Here is a 16,900-nt window from a genome sequence, read left to right as displayed (position 1 = left end):
TGGAAGATCTAATGCAGGTGGGAAGTATTACAGTAAATGGCAGAACCCTTAGGAGCATTGACAGGCAGAGAGATCTGGGCATACAGGTCCACAGGTCACTGAAAGTGGCAATGCAGGTGGATAAAGTAGTCAAGGCGGCATACGGCATGCTTGCCTTCATCGGTCGGGGCATAGAGTATAAAAATTGGCAAGTCATGTTGCAGCTGTACAGAACTTTAGTTAGGCCACACTTAGAATATTGCATGCAATTCTGGTCGCCACACTACCAGAAGGACGTGGAGGCTTTGGAGAGGGTACAGAGGAGGTTTACCAGGATGTTGCCTGGTCTGGAGGGCATTAGCTATGAGGAGAGGTTGGAAAAACTCGGATTGTTTTCACTGGAACGACGGAGGTGGAGGGGCGACATGATAGAGGTTTACAAAGTTATGAGCGGCATGGACAGAGTGGAAGAGTCAGTTACTAGGGGACATAGGTTTAAGGTGCGAGGGGCAAAGTTTAGAGGGGATGTGTGAGGCAAGTTTTTTTTTTAAACACAGAGGGTGGTGAGTGCCTGGAACTTGCTGCCAGGGGAGGTGGTGGAAGCAGATACGATAGCGACGTTTAAGAGACATCTTGACAAATATATGAATAGGAAGGGAATAGAGGGACATGGGCCCCGGAAGTGGAGAAGGTGTTAGTTTAGGTAGGCATCAAGATCGACGCAGGCTTGGAGGGCCGAATGGCCTGTTCCTGTGCTGTACTGTTCTTTGTTCTTTCACAACCTCAAGATATTCCAAAACCAAATTAAGTACTTTACGAAATGTAATAATTTGCAATACAGAAAACATGGCAGCCATTTTGCATACAGCAAGCTTCCAAAAGCAACAATGTGATAATGACCAAATTATAAATTTGCTTGATTGATTTTGACTGAGGGATAAATATTGGGCACGACACAGGGCAGATCTCCTCTGTTCTTCAGAATATTGCTTTTTACTTGAGAGGGCAGATTTCCACCAGTTTAATATCACATCCGTATTTAAGCATCTGCCTAGACTAGCTGCTGGAGTGGAACTTGAATCCACAAACCTTCTCACTCGAAGGCAAGAGTGCTGTTACTGAGCTCCAGCTGAAACCTATGCCGGTAAGACCATGGAAACTGAAACAAATCTTAGCGTTCATGCCAGGACAAAAATAAATCAAGACACTAGATGATTGCACATCTCAGTCTTAAGAAATTTTGGCATAGCTTTTCTGTTTCTATTTCCGAATAAAATATATTCTAGAAAAAGTACACTGCAGACTTTTTAAAGATCAACACATCTAGTGGCAGTAGAGGAATAAAACATTATTGAATCTGAATGGGGATCTTGTTATCAGCAGGATGGAAGTGCCAGACGATAACTTGTAAAATTCTCATGGTGCATAATTAACAATTTTTTTTTTAAAAAAGGGAAAGACTTGCATTTATATCATGCTGAGCATTAACTCAGGACTTCCCAAAGCACATTAAAGCCAATGAAGTACTTAGAATATATAGTCACTGTTGTAACTTTGGGGAATACAGCAGTCAACCCGTGCCATAAGATCCCACAAACAGCAATGAGAATTTTAGTATATTATATGAGAATGACCAATCTGTTTTTAGTGAAAGCAAAATACTGCGGATGCTGGAAATCTGAAATAAAAACAAGAAATGCTGGAACCACTCAGCAGGTCTGGCAGCATCTGTGGAAGGTTGAGGGATAAACATTGGTACAGGGGAAGAACTCCCTTTTTCGTCTTTGCAATAGTGCCGTAGGATCACTTATGGGCACCCAAGAGAGCAGACGGGATCCCGGTTTAATGTCTTATCCAGAAAAATGGCACTTCCAGCAGTGCAGCACTGACTTAGCGGCAGCTGGAGTGTCAGCCTAAATTGTGTGATGTTGTGTGGTACTATCACCATGCTAACTGATAGATTCAGATTGAGCAGTTCAAAACTGGGCATCCAATCTGTAACCTCATTGTCCAGCATATTCTAACTATATCATTACCATCCTAGCAGGTGTTATGACCAAGGCGCGAGAAATGCACTGTTAATTCAGCCCCACTACTCCACAGGTCATTGCAAATCAAAAAAAGTTTCCCACCTACCGAAGACTAGCCAAATTAAACACGATTTCTCCCCCCGAATAAAGCACACCAAACCAGGTTTCTTTAAAGAACATTAACTATTTATTCAAAAAGAAATAATAGGTTTTAACTACTAACAAGATAAATCTATATGAAATTATATATATGAGAAAACTTAATCCTTTAACCCTCACACACGCAAAAAGAAATGGTTAACCGATTTCAAAAGGGTGCTTTACATTACAACTGTTTCTTCGGAATAATAAAAAGTAATGGAGGTTCACATTCTGTTTTCTGTACAGTGGTGTCCGAGAGTCAAATAGTCAGATGCCATTCAGTCTCTCCAGTGGAGGCTGATGAACAGTCTGTGATGGGTAGGTGTTCACGGCAATGTAACTGCAACAGGTGTCACTTAGGTCTTCCATCAGCGGTGGAGCAACAGGTCTGCTTGGGTTTAGAAGCAGCAGTCTAGCAGTAGAAGAATTCTTCAGATTTCAGGATTTTCTTGGAACACAGAAGGCAGCAGGAATTCTTCAGAGACCAGAGGCAACAGGAATCTCCTACCTTTCAAATGCAGGATTCCTTTTCAAGAGATACAAGTCTGCTTTACAGAAAGAGGCAACACCTTTCTGGATTTTGTGTCTCTGGCTCCGAGCACGTCAAGCAAAGATTTCAAACGCCTGCTCTTTGTCCAATTCACAGGCTTTTAAAAGGGTCCAAAGTGAAAAAAGAACCTTCGTGAACATGGTCACATGTCCAGTGTCTCCCCCGATTCAGAAGTTGCTCTGAAGAAAGGTCAAACCCCTGTGATTTCCTTGTAACTGCTGACCTTCCTGTCCTTTTACAAGTTTAACTTCCTTTCAAAATACCCATAAAGCTCAACTCTTTGTTCTGAACTACCTTTCAAAACATTGCTGGAATTCCAATTATTTTGGCAGGTGGCTTCCACCAAGCAACATCCTTTGTTTTTTTTTGGAAACACATAGAAGTCCAAAATCTTAGTACAAAAATAAAACCTTTTGTGACACAGGGGATCAACCTAGTTCCATGAAGAGCATAGGAGAGCATGCCAGAAGCAGCATCAGATACCTAAGAATTAGGTGTCAACCTGGTGAAGCTACAACACAACTATATGCATACTAAGCAGCACACGATAGAGCTAAGCGATCCCACAACCAACAGATCAGTTCAAAGCTCTGAGGTTCTGCCACATCCAGTCATAAATGGCAGTGGACAATTAAACAACTAAGGGGAGAAGGCTCCATGAATATTCCCACCCGCAACTGGCAAAGCCCAGCACTTGAGCGCAAAAGATAAGGCTGAAGCATTTGTAACAAGAACAAAAAATGCTGGAAATACTCAGTAGGTCCGGCAGCATCTGTAGAGAGAGAAGCAGAGTTAATGTTTTAGGTCAGTGACCCTTCATCGGAACTGGCAAAGGTTAGAAATGTAATAGGTTTTAAGCAAATAAAGCAAGAGATCAAAGCTGGTGAACAAGGAAAAAGTGAGACAAATGAAAATCCCGGAGAGAAGAGCAGAACTTCTTCATGGTAGGCATTCCTGGGAGAGAAGTGGCAGTGAATTAAACACCAAAATAAAAGCAAAATACTGCAGATACTGGAAATCTGAAACAAAATGCATTTGCAACCATCTTTAGCTTAAGTGTCAAATGGATGATCAATCTCAGCCTCCTCCCGAGGTCCCAAGCATCATGGATGCCAGTCTTCAGTCAATTCAATTAATTGCAGGTGATATTAAGAAATGGCCAAGTCCTCGGGATACAGCAAAAGCAAACTGTTCTGGCAACCTCTCGGCTGGAGTGAAGACTTGTGTTCCAGAACTGGTCACGCCCCAAGCCAAGCTGTTCCAGTACAGACAAAACGCTGGCATCTTATTTATTTGTTCATGGGATGTAAGCATTGCAGGCTAGGCCAGCATTTATTGCCCACCCCTGGTGGTGTGCTGCCTTCTTGAACCGCAGTTCTTGGGGTGTATGTACACCAACAGTGCTATTACGAAAGGAGTTCCAGGATTTCGACCCAGCGACAGCGAAGGAACGGCGATATAGTTCCAAGTCGAGATGGTGTGTGGCTTGGAGGAGAACTTGCAGGTGGTGGAGTCCCCATGCATCTGCTGCCCTTGTCCTTCTCGGTGGTAGTGTCCTAGGCCTAACCATCTTCAGCTGCTTCAATGACCTTCCCTCCATTAAAAGGTCAGAAGTGGGGATGTTCGCTGATGATTGCACAATGCTTGGCACCAGTCTCAACTCCTCAGATACTGAAGCAGCCCATATCCACATGCAGCAAGACCTAACAACATCCAGGCTTGGGCTGGTAAGTCGCAAGCAACATTAGTGCCACACAACGACCATTTCAAACAGGAGAATCTAACCATCTCCCCTTGACATTCAATGGCATTACCATCACCGAATCCCCCACTTTCAACATCCTGGGGGTCACCATTGATCAGAAACTGAACTGGACCAACCACATAAATGCTGTGGCTACAAACACAGGTCAGGGGCTGGGAATTCAGCGGCGAGTAACTCACATCCCATCTCCCTATTGCCTGTCCACCACTGACAAGGCACAAGTCAGGAGTGTGATTGAATACTCTCCACTTGGCTGGATAGGTGCAGCTCCAACACCATTCAAAACAAAGCAGCTCGCTTGATTGGCACTCCATCCACCACCTTCAACATTCACTCCCTCCACCACCAACACAGTGGCAGCAGTGTGCACCATCTACAAGATGCACTGCAGCAACTCACCAAAGCCCCTTTGACAGCATCTTCCAAACCGGTGACCTTTATTAACTAGAAGACAAGGGCAGCAGATGCATGGGAACACCACCACCTGCAAGTGCCCCTCCAAGCCACACACCATCCTGACTTGGAACTATACCTACATTCCTTCACTGTTGGTGTGTCAAAATCCTGGAACTTCCTTCCTAGCACTGTTATAGTCAGAGTTATACAGCACAAACAGGCCCTTCGACCCATCGTGCCCACGCTGGCCATCAAGCACCTATCTATTCTAATCCCATTTTCCAGCACTTGGCCCATAGCCTTGTATGCTATGGCGTTTCAAGTGTTCATCTAAATACTACTTAAATGTTGTGAGGGTTCCTGTCTCTACCACCCCTTCAGGCAGTGTGTTCCAGATTCCAACCACCCTCTGGGTGAAAATTTTTTTCTTCAAATCCCCTCTAAACCTCCTGCCCCTTACCTTAAATCTATGTCCCCTGGTTATTGACACCTCCGCTAAGGCGTACCTATACCCTAAGGACTGCAGCGGTTCAAGGCAGCAGCTCACCACCACCTTCTCAAGGGCAATTTGGAATGGGCAAAAAACTGGCAACGCACACATTCCCCGAACGAATAAAAAAAAATCCACTGACAAAGTGGAACATTTCCAGATATGCCCTGCCCACAAAAAGCTGAACAAATCCAACCCAGCCAATTACCATCTCCTTTTGACATTCAATGACATTACCATCACTGAATTCCCCCAGCAACATTCTGGACCAGCTATATAAATACTGTAGGTGAGAGGCTAAGTATTCGGCAGTAATTCACCTCCCGAGTCTCCATCCACAAGGCACAAGTCAGAGGTGTGATGGAATAATCTTCACTTGCTGGCCAAGTGCAGCTCCAACAACACAAAACCACAGAGGACAAAGCAGTCTGCTTGATTGGCACCCCATCCACCACCTTAAACATTCACTCCCTACACCTCTGGTGCACTGTTGCAGCAGTACATACCATCTACATAAAACACTGCAGCAACTCACCAAGGCTTCTTAATCAGCATCTTCCAAATCCATGACTTCTATAGCCTAGAAGAATAAGGGCAGATGCATGGGAACATCACCACCTGCAAGCTCCTCACCAAGTCACACACCATCCTAACTAGAAATCGATCATTGCTCCTTCATCATCGCAGAGTCAAAATCCTGGAACTTCCTTCCTAAATAGGATGGTGAATGTGTACCTACAACACATGGACTTCAATGGTTCAAGGCAACAGACCACCACCATCTTCTCAAGGGCAATTAGGGATGGGCAATGTATGCTGGCCTTGCAGCCACGCCCAAATCCCATGAACCAATATAAAACAAGTCTCTGGAGTGGGACTTGAATTCTCAATTTTCTAACTCGACCAAGAGTGCTACCCACTGAACTAAGGCAGACAGATGTGGAATATTGTTGGCACAAAATAGCTGCCACATTTACCTTCAGAACAGTGACTGCACTTCAAAGTAGTTCATTATATGAGAAGCCTTGAGAGATTTAACAGGCCACATCTATGAATGTATTTTCTCCTATTGGGCAAAGCAAATAAATTTCCATTCAGTTCAGAGCATGAAAACTACCCATGAAATTTATTGCACTGGACACCGAGCCAAGGTAAATCTGCTAGTGTACAATAGGTCACCTAATTGGGTGTTCAGCCAATGAATTGAAGACAGAGATTACAATACAGTGAGACTAGTTCCACATGGTTTTTTATTTCTCACAGCTCTCCTGACAGTTGTACAGATCTGTATAAGAACATATTGCATACACACAGATATGAGGCCAGAAACTGAAACCGTACAAAAATGTTCTAATCAATGCACAACTACTGGTATAAAAGTTCGCAGCTGAACCCCGTGCTCACTGCTGACTAGTTTCAATTAATCATTTAAATACATAGTAAAAATACAATCTTTCAGCAAATGGAGCTTTTGTGCAGACTACAAAAAAAAGGGAATTTATTATAATACTTGATTATCTTTTATAGGCAGTTTTGTTAATGAGTTGTGGGGACAACTCTCATTTTAAGGGGTAGATGGGGAGAGGGCTGTTTGATTCTGAAGTTGGTGGAGGTGTGTTTCTATAAAGTGATGTACACTGTTGCTACCACTGTACTTTTTTCACCATATTTTAGTACACATTACATTGTCGTTTTATATCACATTACATCTAAAAACACTTTCACTGACGACTGACTTGTATTCAAACTTCACCCGTGCAGTTTTGTTTGTGGGGGGAGGGGGGTTGCAGTGTGAAGGAAGAATATCCATGTTTCTTCATTGTTGCCCCCGACATTCTTTGCTTTACGTAGTGCTTCGCTGTTGCTCAGTGGAGGGGCTGATAGAGACAGAAGGCAAGAAGCCTCTTGGGAATAAGCAGCTGATTGTGTTAGGCAGGCTCAATGCACAGGATCATAACCAGGTCCAGCATCTCTACCATCAACTTTACTAGTTTATTAAATTCAATACACTTTCTTTCTCTCATGTAAAACCTAGAACTTCCTTTCCAACAACAAAAGGCAGCCTCCTCTTGTGCCACTAGGACTATACACTACACAACATAATAGCAAGTTTAACGTATCTTGTGGTTCCATAAATACTCGTCTACACAGACATTTATCTACATCATATTATGGTTAAGGGTACAGTCTTTGTCACAGAAATTGATCTCGCCTTTGGAATTAAATAACTGGGCCTGCACAGTTTGCAACCGTCTTGCCTTCCCTTCCTCCTCCAAGTCCATCGACTGATAGGAACGGAGATTTGAGCGAGAGAGGGTGCGAGACAGACAGAAACAGAGAGCGTGTGGAAGGCATCTTGAGGAAACCCACTGTACGTAAGGAATGTTCACCTGCTGTTGAATGACTTACAAAGGACCGCGGGGAGCGTAGGGCCATGGTCGATGAGGGTGCCCAGTGAAGCCATCGCCTACGGACACTTTTTTTGGAACAGCAGCAGGATGCTTCCGATCTGTGCAAGAAATCAACAAATGGAGCCTGTTTTTGTAATGCACTGAACAGCATAAAGTCAACTCCCACTAGGAGTTTGTTTTTTTGTCCTCCCCAACTCTGCCCTTTTTGTCATCTGTTTGCTGGGAAGTAGTTCGGGTCAAGGTAGTTGTAACTGGTGTCCTGAGACATGCGGTAATCTCTGTCCAGAAATGTCTCAACTCTGTAGATAGGGTCCAGCTGGTGGTTGCCTTTGTGAATCTCCGTTTCGTACAGGCTACAGAAATAGGAGGAGAACAAAAGAAAATCGATAACATCCTGTGAATTGAAATTGCAATTAAGACATGTCAACACCAATTACTAATAACATACATACAAAATATGCCATGGTAGGGTTTGAACTCAAGCACTCAGACCAACAAATTCTTTGAGGTGCGGTATCCAAAACTGAATGCAGTATTCCAGGTATAACCAAAGATTTTAAACACTTTATCATAACTTCCACCACTTTTTCTGTCAGCTTCCTGAAGATAAAGGCCAACATTCCATTAGCCTTTTTAATTTTTTTTTGTCCCTATACACTAGCTTTTATTGATTTCTGTACACTGTTCCCTAAATCTCTGCTCCTCCACAGTTCCTAGCTCCATATCCCTTGCTGCTCTTAACTAACAGAAATCTCTCTCTCAATCTTGAAACTTCCAACCGACCACTAGCATCTATAATATTTTAATGCAACAGAATTCCAGATTTCCACTACCCTTTGTGTGAAACTGCTAACTGATTTCTCTCCTAAATGGTCCAGCTCTAATTTTAAGATTATATCCCCTTTTTTGATTTCCAACATCAGAGGAAATCCTTCAAACATTTTAAACCCCTTGATCAGATCACCCCTCAATCGTCTACACGAAAGGGAATAGAAGCCAAGTTGATGCAACCTGCTCTCATAGCCCCTGAATTGAAGTTGGCATTGGAGACGATAAACAGCCACTGGGAACTGACCATGGTCTTATCTTTCAGTCCAACCAGCCAAGAGTTTGTTTCCTTGACTGTGTTCAGTGCCCTTGATGCAATGCTAGCATAACACACAAGAAATGCAATCCTCCACCAGGAGGTTACTAGACAACTTACCATATCTTCAAATGATGGGCCACAAGGTGATTGCTCAAAGTCGATGTTACCCTGTACTAGTGAACCCTAGATTCATTTTTCCAAATCGCTCATCATTACCAATTCAGTTGCAAGTCAATCTTTTTAAAGCACTTCTTGGAACTCAATTTTATCGCAATGTAGTAATTAAAAGCGGTTTAATAGCTTTTAAATAAACACAGAAAATAAATTCTGAATGCTGGGCATAGGACATTTTAAAAAAAGCACAGAAAATGGTGCAAAGGTACAGCAGTTCCATCTGTACCTGAAGGAGAAAAGACAGCTTAATATTTGGGGCACAGACTTCTCGTTCTCACAAATGGGTCACCAACCCAAGCGCCAAACTCCATTTATGTCACGGGTTTCATGGAAAAGGGCAAAGGAATCACAGAAAGTGACCCCAAAACTCCAGTAACCCACATACCAAGTATTTTATCTTATCCAAACCAGTGGTTCTGCCCATCTCTTTTTTTCAAATGATGGACCGTCTGTGTATTTCGAACACTTTTTCCACACGCATTATAACATGTCATTCTGTAACTAGGAATATGCAAACAGTAATTTATGTCCTGTATTCGCCATAACTTACCAGTCCGAACAACTGTCGCAGAAATCCACTGAACTGTCCTGTGGACAGTCTTGGCAATGCCACCGCAAGCCAAGAATTGGCTCTGTTCCACAGTTGTCACACTGCCAATTAAAATCACAATTAAAAAGACATGAGCAGAGGTAAACATGTATTGCCTTTTCTCCTAATTGTTTTAACAAATAACATAAAGCTGCTTTTTAAAAATTTCTTGCACGGGAAGTGGGCGTCGCTGGCTAGGCCAGCATTTATTGCCCACCCGAATTGCCCTCGAGAAGGTGGTGGTGAGCTGTCTTCTTGAACCGCTGCTGTAGGTACACCCACAGTGCTGTGAAGAATGGAGTTCCAGGGTTTTGACCCAGCAACAGTGAAGGAATAGCGATATAGTTCCAAGTCAAGATGGTGAGAGACTTGGAAGGGAACTTGTAGTTGGTGGTGTTCCCATGCATCTGCTGCCCTTGTCCTTCTAAGTGATAGAAGTCACGAATTTGGAAGGTGCTGTCACAAAAGCCTTGGTGAGTTGCTACAGTGCATTTTGTAGATGGTACACACTGCTGCCACTGTGCATCAGTGGTGGAGAGTGAATGTTGAAGGTGGCTGATGGGGTACCAATCAAGCGGTCTGCTTTGCCCTGGTTGGTGTCGAGCCTTTTGAGGGTTGTTGGAGCGGCTCACATCCAGGCAAGTGCAGAGTATTCCATCACACTTCTGACTTGTGCCTTGTGCATGGTGGACAGACATTGGTGAGACAGGACGTGAGTTGCGCACCGTAGAATTCCCAGCCACTGACCTGCTCTTGTTGTCACAGTATTTATGTGGCTGGTCCATCATCAGCAGCAATCATCAGCGAAGATCCCCACTTCTGACCTTATGATGGAGGGAGGGTCATTAATGGAGCAGCTGAAGTTGTTGGGCCTAGGAACTCCTGCACTGATGTCCTAGGACTGAGATGATTGACCTCCAACAATCACAACTATCTTCCTTTGTGCTTGGTATGACTCCCATTGACTCCAGTTTTGCTAGGGCTCCTTGATGCCACACAGTCAAATGCTGCCTTGATGTCAAGGGCAGTCACTCTCTCACCTCACCTCTTGAATTCAGCTCTTTTATCCATGTTTGGACCAAGGCTGTAATGAAGTCTGGAGCTGAGTGGTGCTTCTGACTTGCACCTGAAACTTACCAATCCGCTAAACACCCTAACAAAACAATAATTTAATTTTGAATTGCATCGCCGGTTTAGTTAAAGGCTTGACTTTGTGGCTTTACATAGAAAATGCCAATCTGACAAATCCACCTCAGCCATAAAACAAAGACTCGAGCAGCAACAGACTACACTGTGCGTTATAAGTCCTGGTACTCTAGTACTCAACAAGCAACATATTACTGCCAGCAGTGCTGCTACCATTCATAGAACATTAGAACATTACAGCGCAGTACAGGCCCTTCGGCCCTCGATGTTGCGCCGACCTGTGAAACCATCTGACCTGGGCTCTGAGGCTTTCTAATCCAGACTTTACCCTAATGGCCACAGGGATCAATACCCACCTTAAACCCGATGTGCTGTACAAAATTGCTCTCTGCCTGCATTAGGTCAAGCTTCTGCTTTCTCAGTTTCTTCAAACACATCAGCTCTTTGTATTCTGCTGTGTGGCGATATGAAGGTGGAATGCTTTCGTCATCCTGTAAAAGAAACAGAAAGCAGTTTGCACTTAATGTGAGAGAGGAACTACCTGGACTTTTAATAACTATTTTCCTTACACTAGGCCAGTGTTTTTTTTTTATTTGTTCAGGGGATGGGGGCGTCGAGGGCTGGGCCAGCATTTATTGCCCATCCCTAACTGCCCTTGAGAAGGTGGTGGTGAGCTGCCTTCTTGAACAGCGGCAGTCCTTGGAGTGTAAGTACACCAACAATGCTGTTAGGAAGGGAGTTCCAGGATTTGGACCCAGTACCAATCACAGAATCACATCTAATGTTGGACACTGGGCTTTGAGTTTTGCAAGCATGGGCTGGTTGGTAAGTTGTTGTTTTCCTTTACATTGGTTATTCTTGCAGAGATTGTCCTGATGAATGCAAGATGAAAAGCTTCAACAACATGTCTCTATTTTCAGCAATATTCAATTGCTATAGCTTAATTTTTAAAAAATTCTATGAAATTCTAGTTTGATTAGCTAAGAACTATAAACACATCAAAAAATTGTAAATTTGTAAGTACTACGCCATACACAGAAGGTAGCAGGTTCAATGCCCAATACTAGACTAATACCTGGAATGGGCGGGCTGTCATACGAGGAAACATTGGACAGGCGAGGCTTGTATCCGCTGGAATTTAGAAGAGCAAGAGGCGACTTGATTGAAACAAACAAGATCCTGAGGGGTCTTGACAAGGTGGATGTGGAAAGGATGTTTTCCTTGTGGGAGATTCTAGAACTAGGGGTCACTGTTTAAAAATAAGGGGTCGCCAATTCAGACAGAGATGAGGAGAAATTTTTTCTCTGACAGTCTGGAGACTTTGGAATTCTCTTCCTCAAAAGACAGTGGAAGCAGAGTCTTTGAATATTTTTAAGACAGAGGTAGATAGATTCTTGACCAGCAAGGGGGTGAAAGGTTATCGGAGGTAGGTGGAAATATGGAGTAATCAGTTCAGCCATGAACTTATTGAATGGCGGAGCAGGCTCAAAAGGGCTGAGTGGCCTACTCTTGCTCCTAATTCGTATGTATATCCATATGCTTAGTAGGCTCATCTCAGCCTGGCCAACATAACCAGTCGGGAAACGGAGGGGCAGAAAGGCAAAAAAAGAATGTGACTTCCCCTCCTGATGATAGTTCAATGATCCAAAATGGAGAATGGATGTGTATGGAATTCAGGAGAGAGGTAGGGTCAGTTCAATAGCCTGCTGAAAGTCACAGTCCTGACACATGCAGGAAGAATGGCCATTTGGATGACAATTGACAGCTCCAGGTACAATTGGAATCATATCTCACAGAAGACAGAAAATCAGATAGAGGGGGGAAAATCACTATATATATATATATATATATATATATAGTCAAAGCTTTCATGCTTCAAAACCTAATATCAAAGTGTAGCGAGTTATGAAGTACATTGAGCACGACTGCTTTGCAATAATATAATTGATCATTTCACAACATTTTATAAAAAACTGAGTGAAAACTGAAGGTCATGGCAGTTTATTTTATATCCTGATGCACAGCAGGTGACACTCTCTGGTCTGCCAAAGAGATTGGACCAAAGGCAATGATATCAAACAGTTGCCTACTTAGTACTGACAACAGACTCTCAGGAAGTTCAACGGAACAGAAGCAGCTTTGAAATCAAAGTGATTAATAAATGTTTTGGATGATTTTCTGAAACTTTCTGCTGAGAAATGGAAACAAAAATATCAAACTGAGTCTATAGCTGCAGTTAAAGAATTGAAGGCACTGTACACATTACAAAAATTCAATTTCCCTTCATTAATTTTAGGCAGAAGAGACTTGGTGTGGGGGTGGGGGGAAGGTTTTATAAATAGTGGCATAGAGCAAGAACAAAAATGTTGTTGATTAATTGATACATCAGTTAGGCCACAATCAGAGAGAACAGTGTCCACTTTTGTACACTCAATTATAGAAAGGGCACTGACGCAATGGAAAGCATACAATGTAGTTTCACTGAGGCTGGTGGCAGGGTTGGAAAACTGTAGTTATGAGGATGGACTTGTTAATGGGATATTTCCACAGAAACAGAGAAGGTAAACTGAAAGTAACACTTTTAAAATTTTGCTGGGTTTTGAATAGGGACTAGGGAAAGACTAATTCATTCAGTTGGGAAGTCAGCAAATTTACCAATTTAAAATAGTCACCAAGGGTAAGGAATGGGGTTAGTAATAATGTCTTTGCACGGAGGGTTTATTGGAGCATAAAATGTTCTGTCAAAGGTATATGTCTGTGTGCATATATAGACGTGCAATGCACACGCATATACATACACACACCCGTTCGTACACATGCACATACACAATATACGCACATGTATATACATACATTTACACCACTCTCACGCATATATAAACACACATCATAAAGCCATACAGCACTGGAGTCCATTCAGCCCATCGTGTCTGTGCTGGCTTTTTAAAAACAGCTATCCAACTACACAGAAAAAATATATATTCTGAAAGCTGAAAATATTTCAGTACTCGAAAGGCATCACTTATCAATCCACTGCATTGCTAAACCTTCCTCACTCAATTTTCTTATGCTCCAAAAACAAAGCTAATTGGGAAAGTAAGCTGTGAAGAGGACGCCAAGAGCTGGTTCAGTGATTGGGCAAGAAAGTGGCAAATGGAGTAAAATGTGGGGAAATATGAAATTAAGAGACCAGTAGATGTTGATACTCAGAAGGATCTGGGGATCCTTGTACACAAATTACAGTAAATTAACACGTAGGGACTTAGAAAGGCAAATGGTATGTTAGCTTTTATTGTAAGCAGGTTGCAGGAGAAGAGTAAGTCTTACTGCAATTAAATAGGGCTTTGGTGTGATCATTGGAGTATTGTGCACAGTTTTTGTCTTACTTAGTGATGGATATATTGGCCTTGGAGTGGGTGCAAAGGATGTTCATTAGATTCATTAGTTCATTCGGGCTGCCTTATGAGGAGAGATTGAATAGAATAGGCCAACATGGCATTTGCAATGAGATCACCTCTTATTCCTTTAATATACAAAATTCAAGGTCTTAACAGGGTAGATGCTAAGAGGCCATTTCCCCTGGCTGGTGAATCTAGATCAAGTGTCATTGTCTCAGGATGTGGGGTCAGCCATTTAAGACTGAGATGAAGAGAAATTTCATCACTCAGAGGGCCGTGAATCTTTGGAATTCTCTACCCCAGAAGGCTGTGATGCTCAGTCAATGAGTATATTCAAGAGTCACAGATTCATTGAATCATTTAGCATAGGCGGCCGGCATTTGGCCCATCAAGTTCCTGTAAGCTGTCTGCGGAGTAATCCAGTCAGTCTCACTCCCCGCAACCCTGCAAGTTTAGTTCCTTCAAGTGCCCATCCAATTTCTTTGTGAAATCATTGGTTGTCTCCGCTTCCATCACCCTCGTGGGCAGCGAGTTCCAGGTCATTATCATTTGTTGTGTAAAAAAGTTCTTCCTCACATTCCCCCTACATCTTTTGCCCAGAACCTTCGATCTATGTCCCCGAGTCCTTGTACCATCAGTTAGCGGGAAGTTTTACCTTGTCTAAATTATTGAAGCCTGTAATAATCTTGTGTACCTTTATCAAATGTCCCCTCAATCGCCTTTGCTCCAGTGAGACCAACCCCAGCTTTTCCAAGCTAACCTCGTAACTACAATCCCCCATCCCTGGAACCATTCTGATAAATCTCCTCTGTATCATCTCAGGGACCCTCACATCCTTCCTAAGATGTGGTGACCAGAATTGGATGCAATACTCCAGTTGGGGCCAAGCCAGAGCTTTATAATGGTTCAGCATAATTTTCTTGCTTTTGTACTCTATGCCTCAATATATGAGGCCCAAGATCGCATACGCTTTGCTAACCACTCTCTCAACAAGTTCTGTCACCTTCAAAGATCGATGCACATGCACCCCCAGGTCATTTTGTTCCTGCATACACTTTAGAACTACACCATTAAGTCTTTTTAAAAAATTCGTTCATGGGATGTGGATGATGCTGGCTAGGCCAGCATTTATTGCCCATCCCCAATTGTCTTTAAAACATTGGTGGTGAGCTGCCTTCGTGAACCACAACAGTCCTTGAAATACACCAAATCCCGTTCGGAAGCGAGTTCCAGGAATTCACCTAGCGACAGTGAAGGAACGGTGACAAAATTCCAAGCCAGGATGGTGTGTGGCTTAGAGGAGAACTTGCAGATGGTGGTGTTCCCATGCATCTGCTGCCCTTGTCCTTCTAGGTGGTAGAGCTCACGGGCTAGGAAGGTGCAGTCTAAGGACCCTTGGTGAGTTGCAAGCGGACAGTATTTCATCACACTCCTGACTTGTGCCTTGTAGATGGTGGACAGGCACTGGGGAGACAGGAGGTAAGTTACTTGCCACAGAATTCCCAGCCTCTGACCTGCTCTTGTAGCCACAGTGCTTATGTGGCTGGTCCAGTTCAGATTCTGGTCAATGTTAACTCCCAGGATGTTGATAGGGAGGGATTCAGCAATGGCAATGCCAATGAACATCAAGGGGAAATGGTTAGATTCTCTCTTGTTTGAGATGGTCATTGCCTGGGCATTTGTGCGGCGCGAATGTTACTTGCCACTTATCAGCCCAAGCCTGGATGTTGTCCAGGTCTTGCTGCATGCGGACATGGGCTGCTTCAGTATCTGAGGAGTCGCGAATGGTGAATATTGTGTAATCAGCGAACATCCCCACTTCTGACCTTATGATGGAGGGAAGGTCATTGATGAAGCAGCTGAAGATGGTTGGGCCTAAGACACTATCCTGAGGAACTCCTGCAGTGATGTCATGGGATGGAGATAATTGACACCAACAACCACAGCCAGCTTCCTTTGTGCTAGGTGTGACTCCAACCAGTGGAGAGTTTCCCCCGATTCCCATTAACTCCAGTTTTGCTAGGGCTCCTTGATGCCATATTCGGTCAAATTATGTCTTGATGTCAAGGGTCTCACCTCCCCTCTGGAGCTCAGCTCTTTTGTCCATGTTTGAACCAAGGCTCTAATGAGGTCAGGAGGTGCGTGGCCCTGGTGGAACCCAAACTGAAAGTCAGTAAGCAGATTATTACTGAGCAAATGCTGCTTGACCGCACTGTCGAAGACCCCTTCTATCATTTTGCTGATGATCGAGAGCAGACTGATAAGGTGGTAATTGGCCAGGTTAGATGGTCCTGCATTTTGTTGACTATGTTGCCTCACCTACCCCTTCTGCCAAAATGCATCACCTCACACTTGCCTGTATTAAATTCCATCTGCCACTTGTCTGCCCATTCTGCTAGCTTATCTACGTCTTGTTGCAGGTAGTTCGTATCATCCTCGCTGCTTGCCACTCCTCCAAGTTTGGTATCATCAGCAAATTTTGAAATTCTACTCTGTACAAAATCCAAGTCATTTATATATAGTAAACAAAACAGTGGTCCTAGCACTGACCCTTGGGGAACACCATTATCCACCATCCTCCAATCTGAAAAACATTTATCATGACTTGCTGCTTTCTGTCCTCAAGTCAATTTTTTTTTATCCAATTGGACACTGACTCTCCTAGTCCATGAGCCTCAATTTTGCTAGCCAACCTTTTATCCAGTACTTTATCAAACTCTTTCTTAAAATCCACATAGAGAACA

At 43.3% G+C, this 16,900-nt stretch overlaps 1 protein-coding gene across 10 annotated transcripts in view; it reads right to left on the bottom strand.

The window, feature by feature from the left end:
* Positions 1–6,583: 6,583 nt before the first annotated feature.
* Positions 6,584–16,900, bottom strand: part of zzz3 (zinc finger, ZZ-type containing 3) — a 139,626-nt gene continuing 129,309 nt past the window's right edge. For all 10 annotated transcript variants that reach the window (XM_068036689.1, XM_068036695.1, XM_068036697.1 and 7 more), the window contains 3 exons: positions 11,115–11,249; positions 9,574–9,674; positions 6,584–8,115 (listed from right to left, as the gene is read on the bottom strand). In XM_068036689.1, coding sequence (XP_067892790.1) covers positions 7,971–8,115; positions 9,574–9,674; positions 11,115–11,249 — 381 coding nt within the window. In that variant the 3' untranslated portion in view covers positions 6,584–7,970. The remainder of the gene's footprint in view (positions 8,116–9,573; positions 9,675–11,114; positions 11,250–16,900) is intronic.

The sequence above is a fragment of the Heterodontus francisci genome, chromosome 8 (assembly GCF_036365525.1).
Source record: "Heterodontus francisci isolate sHetFra1 chromosome 8, sHetFra1.hap1, whole genome shotgun sequence".
NCBI classification, from domain to species: Eukaryota; Metazoa; Chordata; class Chondrichthyes; order Heterodontiformes; family Heterodontidae; genus Heterodontus; species Heterodontus francisci.
The sequence above is the reverse complement of the archived record's forward strand: the minus strand, read 5'-3'. Positions and strand labels throughout refer to the sequence as shown.